A 22,361-nucleotide genomic window follows, 5' to 3' on the forward strand; every position below is an offset into this window, starting at 1 on the left:
GCCCTGGGGGAGTCGGAGACGCAGGCCGGCTGAGGGGGCCGCACCAGGGGGGTGACAGTTCCCTCTCACACGAGGAAGGGGACCGGGGGACGAGGGGGCAGGGCCGACGTCCTGGAGCCCCAGAATGAGGGCGCAGGGGTGACGGCACAGCCAGGACATTTAGGAGCTCACAGCGGGATGGCAGGGACGGGCCGTGAGCCGGGTCCCTCACCTCTGCCTGCGTGTGAGGCCGGATGGACCGGACCCCGTTAGTAAGCGGGAGCCCGAGGCCGAGGGTCACCTGCACAGCCGCCAACTCTCCCGACACCCCTGTACCTGCTGAGGGGGGACAGCGCCCGGCTCACACGCTCCCTCTCAGCTCCAAGGCCGACTTCTCTGACAGACGAGCAATTCTCACTTCTGTAGGGCCTATCCAAGGGCGTCAGGTGTCAGGGTCCCTGAACACCAACCCCCCCGGCCCCCAGCAGCCCACAAGGTCGGGGTGCAGGTGGGAAAGCAGGCACAGGGAAGGTGCAGACTTGCCCACAGCGGCGCCGCCTGGGGGAGGGTTTGAACCACCACCGAGGCAGCTCTGGGGCAAAGCCTCTGCCCTCAGGACAAGGTGGACCAGGACACCTCGAGCTGTGCCTTTTCGGTTCCGGGCCTGCCAGGCCGCATGGGCCCTGGGCTCAGGTGAGTCAGAGTCCAGCCCCTGCAGCCTGCATCAGCGTGGGCCAGGGTGGGGAAGGGGCTGCAGAATGCCGATTCCCGGGCTACACCTGTCCCTACGGCCATGGCATCCCTGGGCCAGGGGCCCTGGAGCCGGCCGGTGTCTTTGGGAGTCCGCTCTGGCATCTGGAGACGGTAGGGACAGGCTGGGTCCCAGCGTGGCACTGCCCTTGGAGAAGACAGCAATGGCCTTGGGCTGAACCCTGAGGGACCCATCAAGCACAGGGTGGAATTTATAGGACAGAGAGGTAAATGTTGACTCAGGGAAGGGACTCGGAAGGCTTCATGCAAAGACGGAGGTTGGGTGAGGCCTTAACATAGGGTTGTGGGCAGAGTTGGTGGGGGGGCATCCAGGGGGAGGCCACTGCCCAAGCTAAGGCCCACAGGCTGGAACGGGGATGTTCCTGGACTGGAGTGAGCACGTCTGGGGGACCATAGGGGGCAGGGGGGAGGTGGAGCCAGACCTTGAAAGGGTCGGAATGATAGGCTACTTGTCCAGGTCTTCATCCCTACTGGACCTCGGTCACCTCTGGGAGCTCACTCATTCATTCATTCATGAAACATATACTATGTCTCTACTTGCTGGCCAGACCTCGCTCAGGTCGCTGAAGAGACAGCGGACAGACGAACAGAGGACACACACCTCTGGAGCCTAGTGTCATCCAGGGAGAGAGATGAATTAAGGGAAGAAGGAAACGACGTGGTGGCAGATTGCTCTGGGTGCTCAGGACGTAGCTCAGGAGCTGTGACAGGTAGCGCCTGGGTGACAGGGGAGGGCTTCTCTGACAAGGAAGCATTTGAGAGGAGACCCTGAAAATGAGCCAGCCAGAAAAGACTGAGAAAGGAAGCCACAGGGAGTACATGGGCAAAGGTCCTGGGACAGGAGGACGTTAAGTCAATTCAAGACTGGTGTGGCTAGGGCTAGGGAGGGAGGCAGGAAGGTCGGGAGGTGAGGAAGGCCAGCAACGCTAGGCCAGTCCTCCATCCCAGCTTAGGAGCGATTCTGGGCTGTGAACTAACCACATAGTTTTCAGCAGGGGAGAGTCTGCTGAGGTTTACATGAAATGCAGATTCCGGGGCCCTACCCAGACCCATTGGATTGAATTCTGCAGGGGAGGCGCCTGAGAATCTGCCTGTGCAAACACATGGGTATTTGGGGCTTTGTTGGAACAAAGATGTCATCCTGTAGGAGGGGATGGTGAGAGGGAGACAGAGACAGAGAAAACCAGAGAGACGTAGAGTGACGGGCAGCAAGAGACAAGAGCTGTCAGGGGCCCAGGCGCTGCCTTGGGGTGAGGGGGTGGTAGGAAGAGTCAAGAGCCCCATGGGAGCAAGGGTTTCCCCAGGACAGAAGGAGCCTGGGCAGGTAGACGCCAGTGACCCCTGCAGGGACTGGACAAGAAGGCACCCAAAGGTCGTCTCGAGGGCGCGTACCTTTGGGCTGGGGGTGACAGATGTGCAGCGTGGTCACCGCTGCTCTGTGGAGGACCCGCCACACTGTCCACAGAGGCAGGGTGGGGATGGGGTGGAGGGGTCTTCACATGCAAAGTTCCAGCCCTGGAAAGGACCCCAGGAGCTGACCCCTGCCCCAGGGGCCCTGGGCCCAGTTGAGGTAGAGAAGTGGATCCTGTGACCCCCGTCCCACCACCCAGTTAGTTCCAAGCTTGAGCTCTGTTTGCAAAAAAAAAAGAAAAAAAAGAAAAAAAAAAGAAAAGAGAAAAAAAAGATCGGGAGTGCCACCTGGTGGCCAGAGCCATGGCCCCGGCCCCGGCCCAGCCCGGCACTTCTGGGGAGCAGGAGGCCCGTCTCCACCCGCGTCCGTACTCCTGTGGATGTTTGTGGTCACCCACGCAGCACACGCGCCCTGCAGGTGAAGTCCGAGACCCCGTAGCGCCCGGAGAAACTGACCACGTGGAATCCCACACCCAGAGCGAGCCACTCCCGGCCGTGCCCGGCCGCCCCCAGAGTGTTCTCCAGCCGTCCAGGCAGACTCCCGTCCAAGAAGTGAACCGGCCCTCCCCGCCACGGAAGGTTCTTGCTCCCCGTGAACGGCTGGGTGGTGGGTCTCGTGCTGCGTCAGTGAATATTCTCGTACAGCGGAATCCGAGCAGCCGCGCACACCCTTTGGGAGTGGCCCCGGCTGACTCAGGGCTGCTGAGCGGGTGCGTTTATGGGAGCAAACCGAATTTTCTAGAATGTTTTTGGTTTTGCCTTGCCTCCCTCAAAGAAAGTTGAAACCGCAAAGCCTTTGGTGCTCTGATGCAAAGGGGGCCTTGATAAACCCACGTTTGGAGGCAAAGGTCATGGCACTGGGGACCGAGCCCAGTTTGGCCTCCTGGTGTCCGCTTGAAGTCGCCCCGTGACCCACCCCAGGCCCCCTTTGGAATCGGAGGGCCCTGACTGCCTGTAATGGGCACACGGGGGTTGGACGCACGGTGGGGGCCAGTCAGATCTCCCTTTAATCCTGGGTGCCAGGATTACTCCCCACCCCGAGCCTCAGTCTCCTTGTCCATGAAATGGGCAAAATCTCGGCTGGTCCATGTCACAGGGCCATGACGAGGGTAAACAGGGGACCTCCGTAAAGCACTGCCTGCAGGCCCAGAGGGGGCAGCCGCTGCCCGCCAGGCCCGGACGGGCCTCACCGGGGCAGGGTGGCTCCCCGTTCCATCCCGTCCCGGCCGACTGTCAGGGAAACTTAGCGGCTATAGGGGGACTCGGAGGAGGAAGAAGGGGTCGGGAGAGCAAGGTGGGGGCGGAGCTCCAAGGTGGGGGCGGCTCGGAACGTGGTGACCAAAGCACACAGTGAGCGGGGACACTGGTACGGGGTCTCCTGTGAGCCAGGTTTCACCCCAAGGTCACCTGGCTGAGAGCAGGGGGCTGAGCTCTGACCCCAGAGTGGCCCTGGGCTGCTTCACTTCAGGCCCACCCTGTACATAGACACGGGGGCTGACTGTGCGCTCGGCGGGGTTGTCACCCCCACCCCACCTGCCCACGTCTCCGCCGGGAGGCATCTCCAAGCGTGAGGTGGACTTCGGGGTCCAAAGGATTCCTCTGGCTCCCATCAGGGCTGTCTTCCCTCGCTGGTGCCCTGGGTGTAACCCTACGGGCTCGTCCCTGGCGGTGTGCCCTTGGGGGGGGTGGTGGCTTCACCTCGTCTGTGCTTCTTCAGTATTTCCACCGCGTGGGAAGGGCAAGAATCCCTCTCGCTGTGGACTGCACGGAAGGCTTACGTGACTGTACGAGCAGGAGTCTGAAAAAGTCAGCTACGGTAGGGGTTTGGGGCAGCGAGGCCACGGGCATGGTGGCAAGTAAGCCCCTGGGGCTCCCGTGGGGGCTGGGGGCTTCTAGGGGCCCCGGCTGACAGGGATGCTCCCCGTGGGATTTGGGGTGCCTGCATCAGTGGGAAGGGAGAGCCAGGTGAGAAAGCAGAGCAGGAATTTAGCCTGGATGCTGGGCACTGCGTCGGGACCACGTGCAGAAGGCCGCGTCTGGGGGGGCAGGGGATGGGGCGGCGGCCTCCCCACCCTGGCCTGGTCCCCAGGCTGGATCCCCGCTGGTCCCAAGCCCCGCACGTGCGGCCCATCCGCGGCCAGCAGATGGCGCTCGGCCCAAGGCTGTGAAATGCTGGCCTGGCTCAGCTGGTGGCGGCCGCGGGCTCCTGTCCTCCTGTCCTCGCCCTGCCCTCCCGCCACAGGGGCCAGCGAGTGCTGCAGGGGTCTCAGCGATGGCTGTGGCCCGCTGGTGTCCGGGGAGTGCCCAGCTGGGGGCGCCCTGGACATCTCAGTGGGGAGTTGGCTCCCTGAAACCACAGCAGGAGCTTTGAAAAATACACCTGCCCAGGCCCGGCAGGGTGGAGACTGTCCTGGCGACTGTCCTCGATGGGTGTGGGGTCAGCATTTGTTAGACGCTCCCTGGACTGAGGGTCACAGTGTAAGACCTCCTGATGAACTCCGAGGATGAGGTGCTGTCCTGATTCCTGCCCGTTTTACAGAGGAGGGCACCGAGGCTCAGAGTTGCTGGGACTTACCTGAGGTGACACTCGGGGCCCACGTAGGGCTGCGATGCCACAGCCCACTCATTCATTGATCTTCGTGATGCTAATGATGAAAACAGGATCGCCTGTGTGGGGCTTTCTCACTCTGGCTCTGCAGGCATTTGGGGCTTCATGGCTTTGTTGTGGGGGGCTGTCCTGCTTCAGGGTGGTGAAGCCCCCCAGTAGTGTCCATGTCCCTGGAAGCTGTGACTCCACACCCTCCTCGGAGACTTGGACCTCGAAGACATGCCTAAGGTCTGGAGGTAGGGGGTGGTCCTGGGGTGTCAGGTGGACCCACAGCCTCACAAGTGTCCTTGTAAGAGGAAGGACGGCGAGAACGGGATGGGGTTTGGAAGACGCTGTGATGCTCGATTTGAGGGTGAAGGACGGGCCATGAGCAGGGAACGCAAGTGGCCTCCGGAAGCTGGGAAGGCCAGGAGACCGATTCTCCCCCGGAGCCTCCGGGAGCAGCCAGCCCTGCCAACACCTTGACTTCAGTCACCGAGGCCCGTGCGGGACTTCCGGCGCTGCGAGATAAGTTTGTGTGGTTTTAAACCACTTGGGGGCAATTTGTTGCAACAGTAACAGGAAACCATTTCCACCCTCTGCCCCCATGACAACCAAAAATGTCACATGTCACTGGCAGCGGGGAGATGTGGGTAACATGGGCCCTGATGGGGAACCACGGGCCACATCCTCGACAGGGTTTTCCGGGTCGGGCTGCTTCTCCGGCAGCTGGTGGCCCCCCTACCCGCTGTGGATGGCAGCAAAAGCCACCGGGGTTCCAGGTGAGGGGGAGGGAGGGAACGACGGTGTGTGTCCCAGAAAGTGAGGCCAGGCAGTGAGAGCCCAGCCAGGTTTTGACTCTGAAACTGCTTCCTCAGCAGCAGGTGTCTGAGCACTGGCTCGGGAGCCCCGTGGCCTCGGTTCAAATCCTGTCTCTTCCCCTGGGCCAATTGGCGAAACTTCCTGAGCCTGGTAGCCTCTCTGGGCAGGAGGCTCCTGAGGACGACCCAGGGCGGCTACTGTTCTTCTCCAGTTTATTTGCTCAGCAAACTCTTAGTTTACAGAACCTCTCGCAGGACCTTTTCACAGAATACACAGTGCTGGTCCCGTCCGTCCTCTCGTCTGATACGGCATGGCTGCCCGTGGGTGGGTGGCATCCTGGTCTCACCCATCAGAGCGAAGAGGCCGCTGGATGTGAGGCTGCCTCTGGACCATGGGTGTATCACTGGGGCTGGAGAAATCTGACTCGGAATCTGGAAGGCTCAGCCCCGTGGAACGGGCTCCACTTACAAGTTTGGGCAAGCACGAGGCCCACGTTTAACCAATCAGAACCCTCCCCGGGACACTACCAGCGGCGTGTGGCTGCACCAATTCTCTTTCTGCTGGGGTTGCTAAATGGACAGGCCCTAAGCCTTGCACAGCTGGCAGCGACAGAAAGGAGTTTCTCAGAGAGATGGGGAGAAAGACGCCTGAAAATAATGCTTGAGCCCCTGGAGCCAGCCTTTCCTGAAGCTAAGTATCGATTTCCCAGGTGCAATAGATTCTTTCTTTAAAGCCCTAAGTGAGCTACGTTTCTGTCACTTGCCCCCAAAATGCTCCTCAGTTACTCCCGAGACTCTTTCTTGCTCGAAGCCTCTCGTCTTGGCTGCCTGCTAAAGCCCCACGGGCGGGGGGTCCCACCCAGGCTCATCCTGAGACAAGCAGAGAGGCTGGGATGAGAGAACAGGATTGCATTTGTCAGCAGGTTACGGTGGTTTGGGGAAAACCACCTCGGACTCGCAAGCAGCCAACGGAGCTTGTAGTTGCAGCCCCGTTTGCACAAAACATGGAGGAGGGGAGGGAGGGTGGCTGGGGAGGGAGCAGGAACAGAGGCCTGGGGGTGGACGGACTTAATCATTCCCTGCTAGCTAATGGTAGCTACTTAATTTCCTTCCTGAAAAGACCAGCGGTGACCTTCACCTCCAGCCCCCATTAACTGCTGGCAATGCTTTGTCAGCGTGTTTATGACAAATTAATTATACGGAGAGGGGAAATCTCGCAGGGAGATGAACATTCCGGCTTGGGCTGGAGGTGCGGGCTGAGGCTGAATTCAGAGCTGCATTTGGAGCCTCCCCTGACACGGCCTGGTTAACCACAGACCTTGGGCAAACTTTGAGGCGAGCAGTGTTGAGTTCACCGCCGAGGAAAGACAATGCCAGGAGGACTGAGCCCGACCCCATTTCAAAGCCCCTGATACCTGCTGGCATGTTGCAAATGGGATGTCCCATGAGGGAAGAAGGATTCGGGGGGCCCCGGTCAACACGGTGGCCGAGGTAACTTAGCCCCCAGGAGATGGGCCACTGCAGCCCATGGGACAAGACACCCCCGTCCTAATGAATCCAGCTTCCTGGCCCTGTGCACCTGCCCAGTCCTCCCCGGAAGACGTGAGCAGGAGCAGCGGCGCGTGCTTGTACAGAGCGCAGCGTCCAGTGCAAACTCCCAGGCCCACGAGGTTTGGCACCTGCTTCCCTCCAGCCAACCTCCCGCTGGTTCTGTCGCACTGAGCTTTCCCCTGACACCCAAGCGGCTGTGGGGCTGACTGGGTCATCCTGCTCTGACCATTGCGGCTGTGCCCCTGCCCTGAACATCATCCCCATCCCCCCGGGCCTCCCTCTGCCAGATGTGGGAGAATGAGCTCTTGGGCTTTCTCTTCCCCTGGAGCCTCCTGGACCCTCCGGGCAGCGTGTGGGCCCCTGTTCCGTCCTCCCTTAATTCCCTGGGACTAGTCCTGCTCCAGACCCACGTCGGTGCCCACCTCCCGCCGACGGTGACTGCTCCCCCAGGCTCAGGGCTCTCCCTCCGTCAGCAGGCCCAGGGCCTGGCCTGCGGGCCTGTCCAGCATGCACCGGGGGTTGGGGGTACATGCAAAGTGGAAAGACAAGGCCTCCGTGCCTCGTGAATTCACTGGCTGATGCGGGGGAAATACGGGGACTTCTGAGCTTCCTGCCTGTCTGGCGACATCCTTTTCTGTAACTTTGGAGAACTTCCCATCCATTGCCCTCAAGCCAGGTGACGGGGTGACTGACCCCTTCCTGGTTCCAGGGAGAGGGCATGTGATGCCAGTCGGCCAATCACAGCATTCCGCCACTCTGGCCGGTGACCAGCTGAGAGGTGGTCACGGGACCAAAGCCATGCAACCTGGCTTTTGCCGCTGGGAAGAGGTGCTGTCCTTCCACTGAGCAGCTAAGTCGGCGGCACGGTGGCCTGGAGCCTCCAGGGGCCGTGTTTGCCCGCGGAGGAAAGCAGAGCAGAGAGATGGAAGGAAGGGGGCTGCGTCCTAAGACATGGTCTGACTTCCTGGATGGGGACATTCCTGAAGCCAGATTTATACGGGGACGTGACTCTATCAGAAGAGCCCATACATCCATCCCCTTTTGTGCAGAGAGGGTCCCAGCTTTCTTTCTACCTACGACAAAATGAGTCTTGACGAATACGGAGGGACAGACCAGTAACAAGACAAAGGCAGGGCAGCGAGACACGGGTTTGACAGGAAAGCACAGGCGCCTCGGGAGCAGAGGGAAGCTTTCCGGGACGAGGTCATGTCTCAGCTGAGACCTGCTGGCATCGAGCTAGGGAACGGGGGTGACAGACGTGAGAGAGACGTGCCACACTGGGAAACTGAAATCGACTGGAGCTGGCTTCCGCACTGAGGGGATAGACACCAGCTGCTCTGATGGACTGATGCGGAGATAGATCCTGCTTCAGGAACGACTGGATCCAGGGGCTCAAACAATGCCTTAGGACTCCCCTTTAAGGGACATACCCTAAATGCAGTGCATTGGTCCGGGCACTGACCGTCCTGTCAAGGATCTCAAGATCCTCTCAGACACGTTGAAAAGAGAGAAAATGTTGTCCAATGACATTCTTTACTGAGGCTCCGTGATGAGCCAGCCCTTCCTCCACCAAGGCAGACACTAGCCCCAGGGCACGTGGGTCCGGGACACTGGACATGCAGGGTCCCGCGGCGGAGGAAACACAATGAAGAGTGAGGTGCGGGTGTGGCATTGGGAGGGGCCGTGGGCATGTAGCTGCGGGTGTGTTATGGACACAACAGGTGGGGGACGTATGTCCTCTTCCACAGTGGCCCTGCCTGGCTGACCACCGCCTCCCTCTTTCTCTATCTTCCTCCCATCGTCCCTTCCCACGTGTCTCCCAGGCCCCACCCCACTCCTTTGTTCTGGAAATGCCGCCGTATCCCCCACCCCTCCGAGGGAACTCAGCCCACCCACCAGCCCACGTTGCCGTATGACAAGCATTCCCTGATGACCGACCAGCCGAGGTCACCTGACCCACGAGCTGGCCGGTGACTTCCGCCAGGCCCGGACGGGAGGGATTTGTTCTCTGGAAATTCAGCTAAGAAATCCTGCAAGATCAGAGTGGAAGTAGGAAGGTTCCAGAGAGGTCAGGCGGGAAAGAGGTCAGGCAGCCATCACGGGCCTTGAGGAAGTCAGGTCTTGAGTGGGAGGAGAATGGGCAGCCTTGCTGGAAGGTGGGCCAAGGAGGCAGCAGGGACAGGGGTGCCTTGGCCCGTCCCCACGTTGGGCCAGATGCCGACTCTCGCTGGCCACGTGTCAGGAGGCAGGAAGGTGGGAATGACACTTAGGGGACACAGAAAGCACAGCGGTGAGGGTCACTGGTGCTCGTCCTCTCCTCCCGAGAGAGCCTGGCTGCTTGTCCTGGACTCCCCCTGCCCCTGCGGGTCCTCGTCTGCAGTTCTGTCCACCCGGCCGCTGGCTTCGGCAGCTTGGGGACCCCTGCTTTCAAGAGTCACAGCTTCCAGGTGGGAGATGAACTCAGTGAAGTTGTTGCCGTTGCCGGGGGAAGCCTGGTCACGGTCGTGGGGGACGTGGCTTCTGGACTCCGCACCTTCAGAGACAGGATCCCGGGAAGAGAAGGTGTTGCCAAAGGAGCACAGGGGCCCCCTCGCCTCAAATAACCCAAGCGACGTGGCTCACGGTCGCGGGGGCCCTGTCCCGTGTCACCGGGACCGAGCAGGGGCTCTCGCCTCCCCCGGGCCCGCCTCGCTTCTGTGCCCTGCCTGTCTTCGGTGACATTTTAACACTTGCTTCTGCTCAAAACCCACCAGGGGCTCCCTGGCGCCCTTAAAACAAGATCCAGACCTTTCCTCTGGGCTTGCCGGCTCTGAGAGGCGCAGCCCTGGCTCACTGAACCCGCTCCCCGAGCTCCCTAGACTCCTGCACCCCATTCTGCACCTGGGGGCCATGCACCTGCTGCTCCCTCCTCCTGCAGGGCCGTCCCTGGGTCTCTGCTGAGCTGGCTCCCCCCCCTCAGGACTCGGCTCAGGTGCCACTTCCTCCTGGAAACTTCTCTCCTTGCCCCGCCACGGCAGCTCCTTGCCCACCCCTCCCTGGGTTTTATTGTGGTTTTTTGTTTGTTTTTACAGGGCCGGGCTCTCTTCGAAAGGCCTGATTGCTTTGTGAGCTGCCCCTCCTCCTTCCTGGACTATTTCTCCGACTTGCTCGTGGCTGTATGTCCAGGTGAGGGTGTGTTTCAGGGCAAGGACGGGGCCAGAACTGGCCAATGACTGGGGCGGGGGGTACGGCTAGGGGAGGGGTCCTGCTCCAGAAGACCCCAAGGAGGGCCAGCTTCACGGGCACGTGGCCTGAGCCCACAGTCAGAGGGACCCTGCGCTCAGTGCAAAGCTCTGTTCCGCTCTTGAAACTCCGATGAGGCGGAATCAGGAACCCCACTTTTCCGTGTTGCACTAGGCCCCCAGAGTCGTGTCCCCGGTGCCATCGGGGTGTCTCAGCAGTGAGCCGGGCAGGTGGGCAGCTGAGGGCCCCCAGCACCCCTGCGGGCCACCTGTCCAGGTGCCTCAGCTCACAGGGACCCCGAAGAGGGTGCCACACTGTATAGTGCTGACAGACCCTGACCCATCATTTCCCCCAAAAGGAAAACCTGCCGGGCCTTACAGGTCTCAGGATGGGGTCCTGCCCATCACCTGAGTAAGAAGTTAGGTGTTGCTCAGCCCAGCGAGGAGGGTGGGTAGGGGTGCGGAGTGAGAAAGGCCACGTCGGCGCCACCGCGTAGCCCCTGGGGGGGTGGGTACAGGGGAGGGGGCATCGACGATTTTTCAAAAGCAGAGGGCTGTGTTTCTTTCCCTTCAAGAGGAGTCTTGGCTGGTCCCACCTAAGACCAGGTGGTGGGGCCCATGACCCCGGGGTCCCCGCCTGCCTCCTGGGAGGTTTCTGGGAAGAGGGGAAAAGGGCGCCCTCTTTCTCCGGACTCTTGCTGTTGGGAGTTCAAGGTCATGGCCGTCAGGATGGGAGGACACTCGGCGTCCAGCACAAATGTCCACGGGCCTTCGGGCAGCGGCCGGTGGATGCCGGCTGGGTCCCCAGGCTAGGTTTTCTCACCACAGGGGGCCTGGCATGACTCCTTTGTGCAAATCCCAGAGAGTCAGGACCTGCATCCTCGGGCCGGTCCCGCCGTCACACGGAAGGCAGAAGTCCCTTCACACCCTGTCCTGGTCACGACCCCCGCCAGCCTTGGGATAGATGCCAAAGTCCCGCCCTGGCTGGAGCCGTGCTCTGGCCCCTGCCATCCTCAAAGCACGCATGGGTCACACTCGCACTCTGTCCACCCACCGTCCTGGTCTCCCCTGTCGCACACACTCGTCCACCCGCAGGATGCAGCCCCCACCTGCCACCACCACCTTGCTCCTGCCTGTGCAGCAGAGTTGGAGTCACCTGGCTCCACCACCAGAGGGCAGGAGCTGCGGCCCGGTGGCTAACTGCACCCCCAGTGTCCTCCTGTTGGCCATGGGGCCTCCTCCTGAGGGGGAGCTGGGCTCCAGTGACATTTCCCAGCTCCTCTTGAGGCCAAGTGCAGGTCCTTGGGCTGAGATGAGGAGCGTGGGTGTGCCTGGTGGAAGGGGGACGGTCGGCCCTCGTAGCCTCTCTGCCCATGGGTGAGTGCAGAGCCCTCGGGATGGCCCAGGACCAAGCTGGAAGAAACCGGGTCTGTGCCTCCCGCCAGCCCTGACGGTTGCCCCCCTTGCATGTGGGCTGCGCCTCCGGCAGGTGGGAGCCACTCTGGGTAGGGGTCTCTTTGCTGCAGCAAGTGAGTTTCTCCCTGAGACAGAGCCTCACTCACTGTGGCACCTCAGCACCTCCCATGAGGCCTCAAATAACACCAATGTTAATGACGCATCAGATGCCTGGAGGCACACGCAGGGCCAGGCACAGTGCCGAGGCTTTGCCTGCACAGCTCACCCAGTCCTCGTCACAACTAGGAGCTACGGGCAATTATCATCCTCATGCCCCAGATGGGGAAACAGAGGCTCAGAGCTAAATGCTGGACTAGGTCACTAGGCTAAAAACATTGGACCCCACACATTAGCTCCTGGGCTGCTCTCTGCTGTGATCCTCTACTGCTTTCCAGACTCCGGGAAATGGGAGATTCGAGAATGACTATTGATGGGTGGATGGATGGATGGGCGGGTGGATGGATGGGTGGGTGGGCGGGTGGGTGGGTGGATGGATGGATGGATGGATGGGCGGGTGGGTGAGTAGGTGAGTGGGTGGGTGGGTGGGTGGATGGATGGATGGATAGATGAATGGGTGAGTGGATGAGCTGGTGGGTAGACGGGTGGGTGGATGGGTGGATGAGAGAGAAAGGGAGGGAACACAGGGCCCACCTTGCCCCAGGCTCACCTGCATCCTTGCCTGGCTCCCCAGCGTCCTCAGGCCTTGCAACTCCTCCTGGACCATCTGTCCCTGAGCTGACAGTCATTCTGTTGCTGTTGCCGATGGCAGTGTCCTCAAGGATGCACGAACTGATGTGGACTCTCTGGGCCACATCCCCCTCGGAGGAAGGTCCTGGTTTGGGTGTTCGAATTTCGAACGAAGCCTCTGTGTCACCAGGGGTGGCAAAGGCTGTCGGGCAGCCAAAGACAGAGATGTCAGAGGGGCCGCACGGGCAGCTGGATGGTGGCCTCGAGCCTTGACCCCCAGCCTGGCTTCCAAGTTCTCCCCGGCCAACTCTCCTCCCTGAAGCCAGGCTAGACTCGGCCCACGGCCAAAACCCTGCCCCCCTCAGCATCTCTGCACATGGCCTGGGCTGCCGGCCCTCTCTGCCACCCAGGTCAGCCAGCCTGAGTGCCACCTCTTCACAGGCCCTTCCCCTGGGCTTCGGCCACCTCCCCACCACCTCCCCGCCACTGGCTGCTCCCTTCGTGCCGCTGGTTTGCCCGAAGCCCTGCAATACCATCTCCCTCTCTGGTTAAAACCTCAGCGCAGCCATAGCCGGTCCCCAGCCCCTGCCACCTGGCTCCTTTCCCATGCAAACTTCGGACGAGAATTGTGCAGTCTCCCCTCCTCCTACTCCTCTGTCCCCCCAGCTTGTCTCGGACCCCTCTTACTGGACCCCATGGAGCTCCCTGACCTCATCGGCTTCTCCTTTCTGGAAACTTTCCTCCTGGTGTCCCCGGCCTCCCTGGTCTCCCTGCTGTTTTCTGTCCCCAGCTTGTCTCTGGGTTCCCAGTGCTGAAGAGGACTTGGCCTGGGCTCTCTGGTCACTGTCGACAGCACTTGGTGGGTCACCAGGTACTTAGATGTATCCTCCTTAGATGCCATTCCAGTCTGGCCATCTCCTCTGACCCTGCTCTGGCTGGCCCCTGCCTGTCATACAGATGAGGACACAGGATCCCGAGAGATGACTCTACAGCCCCACCTGCTCTACAGCGTAACAGCCTCCAGGTGGAAGGAAAGGAATTTCCCATCGTGCCTCTCTCCCTGCCAAGGCCAGCTCAAGTTCTGCCCAGGGAGGAGATGAATGGGGTGGGGTGAGGGCAGGGTGGGGTACCTGAGGAGCTGCCAAAGGGGCTGCAGGCGGCAGGGCCCTTGGTTGGCGTGCTGTTGAGGTTCATCATGTTGTCATGTCCCATCTGTACCCGTCTGAGCATAGTCTTCTCCAAGTGGATGTCCTGGGGTCCCCAGGCTGCAGCTGGGGAACCCTGAGTGGAGGGATCAGCTGGCATCACGGGAGGGAGGGGAGCCATGGAGCCTGGCAGGGGACACGGCAACGTGACCTCTGAGCCCTCTGACTTCCCCTGGGAGACAGGCCTCTGAATTCCTTGTGGGCTCTAAGGGACTGGGGATGAGTGTTTCAGACTATTGATGGGGAAGCAGAACAGTGAGGGGGGTGTCTCCCGGGTTTTTACGACTGGTGCCTGGGATGTCCCTGGGGTGCCCAGAAACCCAGTCAGCGAGCACAGCCTCTGCTCCCTAGGGCCAATCTCCTTGGGCATGAGTCCTCAGCCGTGAGCATTCGGAGCCTTGACATCCTTTTCTCTTCTCGGTATTTATTTTTATGGTAAGCCTCCTGGTTTTAAACTTAAGACAATGCTAGTAACCTAAACTTTAAGATAAATCTGAGTAGAATACAAAGGTAAATCGTTTAATAATATTAAGTAAATAATCAGACATGGGCACGGCCCAAATTGGGGAATGTGGAACCCAGAGGACGAAGGATGGGGAACCATTGATCTAGATTCTAAAACAAAGCTCCTGGCTTCACTGCTGGGGAAACTGAACCCCAGAGTCAGGGGTGGGGGGTGGGGGGTGGGGGGTGGGAGTGAGGGGCAGGGCTCTCCTGAGGTCACAGGGGGTATTCTAGCTTTCGAGCTGGTGCTGTCACTTGTGCTCCAAGGCTGGCCCCTGTCCCCTCCCGCCCCAGTGCCTGGCAGGGAGTAAGCACCCCTTTGCGGGGCTGGATTTTGACAAAACTAGGATGTCACTGGTTATGCCCAGTTTCTAAGATGTTAAAATGTGGGGGAAGGGCATGTCTCAGAACAAACAAAATACTACAGTGACCCCTCGAGATGTTCTACTGAGGGAACCCTGAGTTGTTTCTCAAGGCAAAATATCAGGTCGCATTGGAAGCGAGGCAAAAGGTATCAGAGTGAAGGGAAAGCAGGAGAGGTTTGATCCAGGCATGAAGGAAGACGTCCTCATTCTCAGGAAGGATCTGAAAGCCGCCCTGTGTCCTCGGAGCTTGAGTGCCCCCCTCCCTGCTCCCACCCAGCTGGAGCACATACCCCTCCAGGGGGCAGGTGTCTGTCAAGGGACTCACCGTTCTCCCCAGAGGCCACCTGTCTCACCATGACGTTCCCTTGTCCAATCTGGATGTTTTCAGAATTGTCAATGGAAATGTGGTTATGTGGTCCGTTCTGACAGATCATGTTGATTGGATTTTTCTGGTAAATAATTGCGGTGGCCCGATTTCCTCCTCTCGAATCTGCAAAATCATATTCCACTCGAGCCCTCTAAATCTGCTGCAGAGCTTGTTAAGGCACAGGTGCTCGCCACGGGGGCGCGGAGTCAGGGGGTCCAAGGCGGGTCAACGAGGAGCCCAGATGAGCCCTGCTTAGAAGTCACCGCAGAGGTCACCTACTCGTGTGTCCTCTGCCACCCCAGGGGGATCCTGGGTGCCTTGCTGCTCACCTTCTGTCCCTGGTCAGAGGCCTCCCCTAACCACTGAGCCCCAGGACCCCTCTCCTTTAGCAGAGGGAGAGGCTGCAGGGTGGCCGTCCATGGGCTGTTTCTGGCCACCAGAGCAGCTTGGTTTGGGCTCATGTGGCATTTTTTAAGAATTTAGATTTTTTTTCCTCCAGTGTTTAAACCTGGCCACCGTCACAGGTTGCTATCACGCCCGCAATGCTGAGCCCCGCCTGGGCGCTGTGAGCTTGTGCGTCATCTCAAGGGCCGGGTGAGCACCTGCCTGGGGCTTTGCCGGCTCCACACACAGAGCCACATCCCACCTTTTGTGCTTTTGTGGGTCCCTTCCTCCATTAAAAAAAATATTCAAAATTACCTTTTATGACACTGTGGGGATAAAGACAAATGCAATCTAGGTGGGAGTCACGGTTAACTCTTCACTGTTATTATAATACTCATTTTTTCTTCTGATTTTAAGAGAAATTAGAACATTTTTGTAGACCTCTGATGCCAGGCCCCGTGCCTGCTGCGCCTGATGGACAAGTCACCTGGGACCCCACCCTGCGGGTGTCTGAGCCCAGCCTTCTCTTCCTGCAACTTCCAAACTCCAAGTTGGACAAAGTGCTAACAGTTTTGTGTCAGCTGAGCTCCGCATCCTATGAACACCTCTTATCCCAGCCCTTTGCCTTCTGCAACTACAGCCTTAGGCCACTCCTCCAGGAAGCCCTCCTTGGTTACTCCCACCAGCACACCCGCTCTCCTGGTACCCCCTTTTAGTGACCCATTAGCAAGACCGCTGCAAGCTACTGTGAGGGTCTGAAGAGGAAGGTGGAGCTGGCAAAATGCCTGGCAGGGCGCCCAGCAAGGACCAAGCGTTAGATGTTGCAGCTTCTCTTCGTAGCCCTGCCCCATCCAAGCATGGGCAGCAGGTCAGCACCTACCTACCTGGTTGATAAATTGCCCATGTACTTGTCTTCTCATCAAAGTCCAGCTTGTGCTGCTTCCTCATATCATACAAGTCGCGGTTGACGTCTTTCGCTATCTTCTTTCCCACCCCCTTGGCGATGTTCAGCGCCTTGCAGGGCCCATGGGCTTCCAGAAACCTGTAGATGGCTTCCTCTGGGAGGCAGGGTGGTGGATGAGGAGGGAGGGCCCTGGAGTTTGAATCTGCTCCTCTGCTGGCTAGCTGTGTAAGCTTGGGCAACCCCAGACCCCCTGTGCTCAGTTTCCCCATCTGAAGACTGTGGGATGTGAGACTAGCACCCCGCAGAGGTTGTTCTAAGGCACTAGGTTGTTCTAAGGATGTTCTAAGGTGAGCGTACGGCGCTCCCAACAGCACTGGGCACACGGCGGGTGCACGAGGGATGCCAACCACTGTCAGAGAGAGGATTTCTCAGCCACTTAGCTTCTCCCACTGTGCAGACTGAGTCTCGCCCCTGGACACCTTGTGGGGGCCTCCGGTGGGTGGGGCAAGAGTAACATCTCGAGTGGCCAAGGAGAGTTTGGGGAAAGCAGGGATGCTTACGCTGGTCAGTGAGCTGAAGGCCGGGCTCCTCTGGAACTGCAACTATGTCTTGCTGGCACCTCCCTGCTGGAGGAGGAAAGATGGGTCAGGGGCTATGGGGGGCGGCAGAGGGTACGGGGACTCTGCTGGTGACGGTGGGCCGCCCCATGGTGGCCCCCAGCGCGTGGGAGATCTGGACTCGGAGTCCACAGGTAGACGCACCTGCCTCCAAACCTGCCCCGCTGCTCCCCAGCTGTGCAGCTGAGCTGCGGACTCACGTCTCCGGGGGAAGAGGAAGAGGGCCACCTACCTACGTCCAGGTTGTGTGCGGGCACCGCCGGCCACCGGGAGCACCTGACAAGCGCCAGCTCTGCTGGTCTCTGTGCTACAGAACTATGAAGGAGGACCCAGTGCGAAGCCGAGTCTGTTCCGTTGTCACCACTAGGTTGCACTGGCCAACAGTGTTATTGCTAGTGCTTTGCTGAGCGCCTGCTGTGTGCAGGCGAGAGGCTGCGCCCTCCGCATCTCACCCTCTTGCAGCCCTGGGCTGCAGACCTACGAGGCACGGCCTGGGGATGCCACGCACCCTCAAGCGGCAGGGCTCATGTTCGAACCCGGGCCCGGACCTGCTTGTCCACTGCCAGGGCTGCTCGCCTGGGTGCCCCGCCCCTCCCCCGGGGAGCAGGTTACCCTGGTTGGCCTGGGCCGGCTCTGCGGGCACCACTCTTCCCATCCTGCCGGTGCCCAGGGCCCACGTCGCCGGGCCTTCCTGGGAGACTTTCGACTCCTTCATCAGCCGGTAGAGGACTTGGTTGAGTTTTTTCTTGGGCACCTGGCATTCCTTGACCAACTGGATGGACTTGATGGGGGAGCCGGCGTCCCTCAGCGCCTGCAGGATCCTCTGCTCGAGGTCTGGGAGGAGGAGAGAGTGGCGGAGAGGGGACTGATTCTCCCCTGGATCGAGCCTGGAGCGGGGACTCGGAGGCAGGGAGGTGTCCCCGCGTGAGGGGTCCAGGCCAGAGGGAGGGGCAGAGACCCGAGCAGACGCTAACAACACGGCTGTCCAGGGAGGGACACATATGCTGGTCAGAAATGACCTTGGTGACCAGAGGAGGTGCCCCAGCCTCCCGAGCATCCTCGGCCTGGTGTGAGCGCTTGAGGGTGAGGTGGGGATGCTCAGGCCTCAGATGTCCCAGAGCAGAAGGGAGCGGAGGGTGGCAGCGTGGGGTAGATTGAGTGCAGGAGAGCAAGGGGAGGGAGGGAGGGAGGGAGGGAGGGAGGAGGCCAAGTGGCTGCGAGGGAGGCCTGTGGTCCCCGCCTCCCTGCAGCACCTGCCCCTCCTCGGGGGCTCACCGTCCACGCCAGTGGTGCATCTATCCATCCAAGCCAGAAAGCTAAAGATGCTCAGAAACAGGCCCTCCTCCCTGCTGCCGGGTTATGGAGAGTCCTGAGAACATGGTGCCTGGCTCTCTGGGATCCCATCTTCTCCCCTCTGTGCCTCCCCCCGTACACCACCTCCGTGACCACAGCTATTCCCCCGACTGCAGTCGGGATCCCTCCAGCCCACCCTCCACTCGGCAGCCAGAGCCTCCCTCCGAGCACCAGCCAGCCGTGTGCTCCTTCCAGCCCACTCACTCCTGGGCCTTTGCACACACTGTTCCCTCCATCAGGAACACTCTCCCCCCCCACCTCCACCTGCCCAACACCTACTCAACCCTCAACCTCCACCTGCCCAACACCTCACTCAAACACCATCTCTCTTGGGGAGCCATCCTAGGTGCCCTGAGTGATCGGGGTGCCCTGTGTGTGAGGGGGGGCTGCAGAATGTCTCCAAGCTCCCCTGCTGTGATTGCCTGGTGCACTGTAGTATCTTTGGTGTCTAACTCAGTGCTGGGTACACAGTAGACGATCAGGAAACAGCATTTGAATGAATGAGTGTCTGAGTGGATCTGCTCACCACTGGGACAGGTGTCAGCCCAGACGACCCAGGGCAGGGCGTGGACAGCAACTAGGTCTCTAATTCTCCACCTGAGGTTAATGACCCTAAGCAGAATCCCAGGAGCTCTCTGAACGCCTCCGTTCCAATCAGACAGGATCCCACAAATCCAAGCCAGCAGCTCTTTGGGGAGCGGAGAACAGGGCACAGACAGTGCCTGAGGAGCTGGAGGGCCCCCCCCCCCCCCCCCCCCCGGCAGCCCGGCCTCTTACCAGGAAATGTCTGTCCCCAAGAGCCCAGAGGGAAATGCAAAGTGGGGCCCTTCTAGGGAAGACTTGGGGCACCTGGTGGGACAGCAGCCTGATCCTTTGCCTTCTGGGTTTTCCCTTAGTGGGGGAAGGGATAAGGCATTTATTTGCTGGTTCTGCAGCTGGGCTCTGAGGCTTGCCCTATGATCAGGACATGTTCATCCTTGCTGGGTGCAGGTGAAGTGCAGTTAGGACGCCTGGGGGCATCTACTCCTTCACCCCCAGCAGCCGGGGATCCCCATCCAATCAACTGCAAGCCTGGCTTGCCTCCTCTTGAAAAGAGTTCTGGTTCTTGAAAAGCCTGCCCACGGGTGAGCCTTCCCCTCCCTCCTCCTCCATTCCCCCCCCCCACCGACCCCAAAGGAGCAGAGGGGTCGTGCCTCAGAGACCAGAGTGAGGGCCAAGCCCATAGGGCTGGCTGGCCTCGCGCGCCGAGTCTTCAGGCTGATGCGTCTGTAAATGGGAAGTTGTAAACTGGACGACGTGTAAGTGACAGGTTGGAGAGGAAAACCTCAGAGGGAGAAGTTAAATTCAGGCACTGAGCAACAAGTACTTGCACCTCCCCCTTGGAGAAGCAGAAGAGAAACCGGGGAAACTGCCCAGGCCCTGGGCGCACCCCGATGGCACCCCTCCCCAGGCCACCCCTTGACTTATTTTCTGTCCTCTGACGGCACCTCTCCTGGGTTTGAGCCCCCGCCCTTGCCATCCACCGGCTATGTGACCTCTCCGTGCCACACTTTTTCCATCTGTGAAGTGGGGATCGGAGCAGCTATCTCAAAGATTATAGTGAGTAGTAAACCAGCTAGTGATAGCAAAACCAAAAATCCCCAAATCAGAGCCATCGTCAACCCACAGCCCACACATGTGGCCCACAGCCCACAGGCTCTCTAGAATACACAGCCCTGGCCCCATACACGGCTCACTTTTATGGGTTATTCGTCCGGGAGTGAAGCAAAGCAGCTTCTCTTATTTCTTAAAATGAGTGTGAGGACAGGTGTTCGGACCCCAGCATCAGCTGCGAGGCCCCGGGTCCCCCTCGCAGGGCCTGAGGAATCTCATGTATAAAATGGAAACAGCATCACGTGTGTCCCCCCTGCTGCCCGCCAAGGTCTTCTAAAAGGCGTGCAGAGGGTGTTGGCAGGTGCCCAGGCAGAGCCTGCCTTCCCCACCAGGCCCTGGGCTCCCCTCTACTCTCGGGGCCCCTCTTGGGGACCCCGCAGGCCATCACTGCTGTCAGCTAGCCCAGGAAAGGAGCTGGGCAGAGGTGCACCCCCCCCCCCCCCCGGGAGCACCTGCTGTTCCTTGGGAGGAAGAAGTACCTCTCTCATCAGGGTCGCCCGGAGCCTGGGCCATCCCGGCGGCAGCGGCTGGAGGCCTGGAGCCGCGGCCCCTGCTCTGCCCGCGGCGTGGAGGGGATGGGCTGGTGCAGGCAGCGAGCCCTTGCCCGGCTGGACTCTGGCAGCTGTGAGAGGAGGCGGCAGCCGGTGGGTGTTTGCTGTTCACACTCTAGAAACAGGCCTCGTCAGCCTGACCTGACCAGCTTTCGGGAGAAACAGAAAACGAAACTCCTGTGCGTGGCCTCAGAGAGAAACAAAATTGAAAGCAGACTTGTTGAGCAAGGCCCCTGACTATGTGTTGGTAGGAAGGAGCATTCTCTGGACCCATGGGACTTCCCTGACCTTCTGGGTACCCACCGCTGCCCACCCTCACTCCCCACACAGGCTGAGATCCCCCGAGGGGTGGGGGTGCTGAGGCCTTGCAACCATTGTGTGTGTCAACATGACAGCTGCTTTTAGTGAGCACCTACTGTGTGCTTTCCGATCTTGAATGCCCCTCTGACTCTCCTACGAGGTCGGGGCTAGGACTTCTCTCGGTGGGGGGGAAACTGAGGCTTAGGTTGGTGCAGGCACTTGGCCAAAACTGGGTTCTAACTCAGCCCACAATTTGCTGGCTGCGTGACTTTGGGCAAGTTCTTTAACATGTCTGCGCCTCAGTTTCCTTATCTGTACAATGGTGCTAATAAAAGGAGCTATGTCAGGAGGTCCTGGAGAGGGCGGAGGGGGATAATCCAGTTGGACAGCCTGACCAGACCCTCCCCCAGCAAGTGCCAGCTCCAGCCGTGAGCACAGCGGGGCACCCACACACTTGGAAGAGGCACCTGCCCGGTCCACCTGGTCTCTAGGAGCCACGACCCCAGGGGGGTGGGGGGGGTGCTCAGAGCTGCCGTTCAGGAGGGGACACCGGGGCCCGCCGCGGTGGAAGGGCTTCGGGCCAGGCAGCCGTGAGGGTCCTGGACGCAGCCCTGCAACTCCCCGGGCTCGGGGTCCCAGGGCCTCGGAGGACTTTGCCCGCGCCCTTGGGCCAGGGGAGGGGCCGGCAGGTGTGGAGCAGTGTTTGCAGAGCAAGGGGGGCAGGTGTGCACCCAGTCCGCCGGGTCAGCACCCAGGCCGCTCACAGCCGAGCCCCTGAGGGGTCCCAGGTGGGGTCCCAGGTGGGGTCCCAGGTGAGGTCCCAGTGCATCCGCTCGCCAGGCCGCCGGGCCCACAGCTCGGGAGCAGCAGGAAACCACTTCGTTTCTCTTTCATATAAAGCTGAGAAAACGTGTTTCTCCCTGTGATATCAATTTTAAATGCGGGGTAACGGGGGTGGGGGTGGCTGCTGGGGAGACTGGGAGGCGCGCCGGGTGGGGTGGGCGGAGACCCCGCAGAGGCTGGGGGGCGCGAGCTGGGACTGGCTGCCAGGGGACACCACCGCTCACCGACTGGGCTGGGCCGCCTCTCTGAGGGAGGGGACCTCGCCCATCCCCGCCCTGCCCTCCCTCCTGACCTCTCTGACCCTGGTTCCTTGTCTCCTTCCCTGCTCGCTGCTGACCTCTTAGGGTTGGGGGGGATGAGGCCCTGGCTTTGACCCAGGTGCCAGGTAGGCTTGCAGCTCAGCCTGAGCTTAATCCCGAGGCGCAGATCCTTTCTGGAAGGACCAGCGGGCGGGCACCCTCATGGCAGGTGTCTGTCTGGACAGTTCTGGATGGCCCCTTTCTGCCCCCCTCACTCCCCAGTCCGCAGCTCCCCCCCCATCCTGAAGCCATCTGGGGCTTGTCCCCTGGCCTCGGAGCCCGCAGCAGGAACCACTAGCCGGGAAGGCCAAGGGCCCCTGGGAGGTGCCACCTGGACACGTGCTGCCTTGCCTTCCTCTTCAGGGCAGCCCTGCCCCTTCCCTAGCTCTGTGTCACCACCTCTCTGAGCCTCGGTTTCTTTAGTGATTAAACAGAGGTAACAAATAAGGAAAATCATGCCCTAGTCGGTGCTCACAAAAGTGGCAAACTTTGGAAAACGTGATACAAAGCATGTTCACAAAAAGACCCGGAGAC

General features: G+C 60.3%; 1 protein-coding gene and 1 long non-coding RNA gene across 5 annotated transcripts; one reads left to right on the top strand and one right to left on the bottom strand.

The window, feature by feature from the left end:
* Positions 1–8,633: 8,633 nt before the first annotated feature.
* Positions 8,634–20,561, bottom strand: ZBP1 (Z-DNA binding protein 1). 4 transcript variants are annotated; one of them, XM_038572681.1, is made up of 8 exons: positions 20,287–20,561; positions 17,441–17,662; positions 16,772–16,834; positions 16,192–16,365; positions 14,882–15,046; positions 13,613–13,813; positions 12,463–12,684; positions 8,634–9,652 (listed from the first exon to the last, which is right to left on the bottom strand). In XM_038572681.1, exons 1-8 carry the CDS (start codon positions 20,345–20,347, stop codon positions 9,417–9,419), a joined length of 1,344 nt encoding a protein of 447 aa, XP_038428609.1. In that variant the 5' UTR covers positions 20,348–20,561; the 3' UTR covers positions 8,634–9,416. The 4 variants fall into 4 exon arrangements, with proteins under 4 accessions (XP_038428609.1, XP_038428608.1, XP_038428610.1 ...); XM_038572680.1 differs by having other exon boundaries at positions 16,772–16,837; XM_038572682.1 differs by having other exon boundaries at positions 16,772–16,837; positions 20,314–20,560.
* Positions 12,357–16,231, top strand: LOC119865701. The gene is made up of 2 exons (XR_005378044.1): positions 12,357–14,122; positions 15,725–16,231. It is a non-coding gene; the product is annotated as an uncharacterized LOC119865701 (long non-coding RNA).
* Positions 20,562–22,361: the final 1,800 nt, after the last annotated feature.

The sequence above is a fragment of the Canis lupus genome, chromosome 24 (genome assembly GCF_011100685.1).
Source record: "Canis lupus familiaris isolate Mischka breed German Shepherd chromosome 24, alternate assembly UU_Cfam_GSD_1.0, whole genome shotgun sequence".
Taxonomy (NCBI): Eukaryota; Metazoa; Chordata; class Mammalia; order Carnivora; family Canidae; genus Canis; species Canis lupus.

Coding starts and splice junctions, on each gene's coding strand:
- ZBP1 (XM_038572680.1), bottom strand. CDS start 20,347: ATGGCCCAGGCTCCGGGCGACCCTGATGAGAGAGGTACTTCTTCCTCC. Junction 16,838..17,440: donor GCCGGCCCAGGCCAACCAGG/GTAACCTGCTCC, acceptor TTCCTCCTCCAG/CAGGGAGGTGCCAGCAAGAC. Junction 13,814..14,881: donor GGTGGCCTCTGGGGAGAACG/GTGAGTCCCTTG, acceptor GTCCCCTGCCAG/GCTCCATGGCTCCCCTCCCT.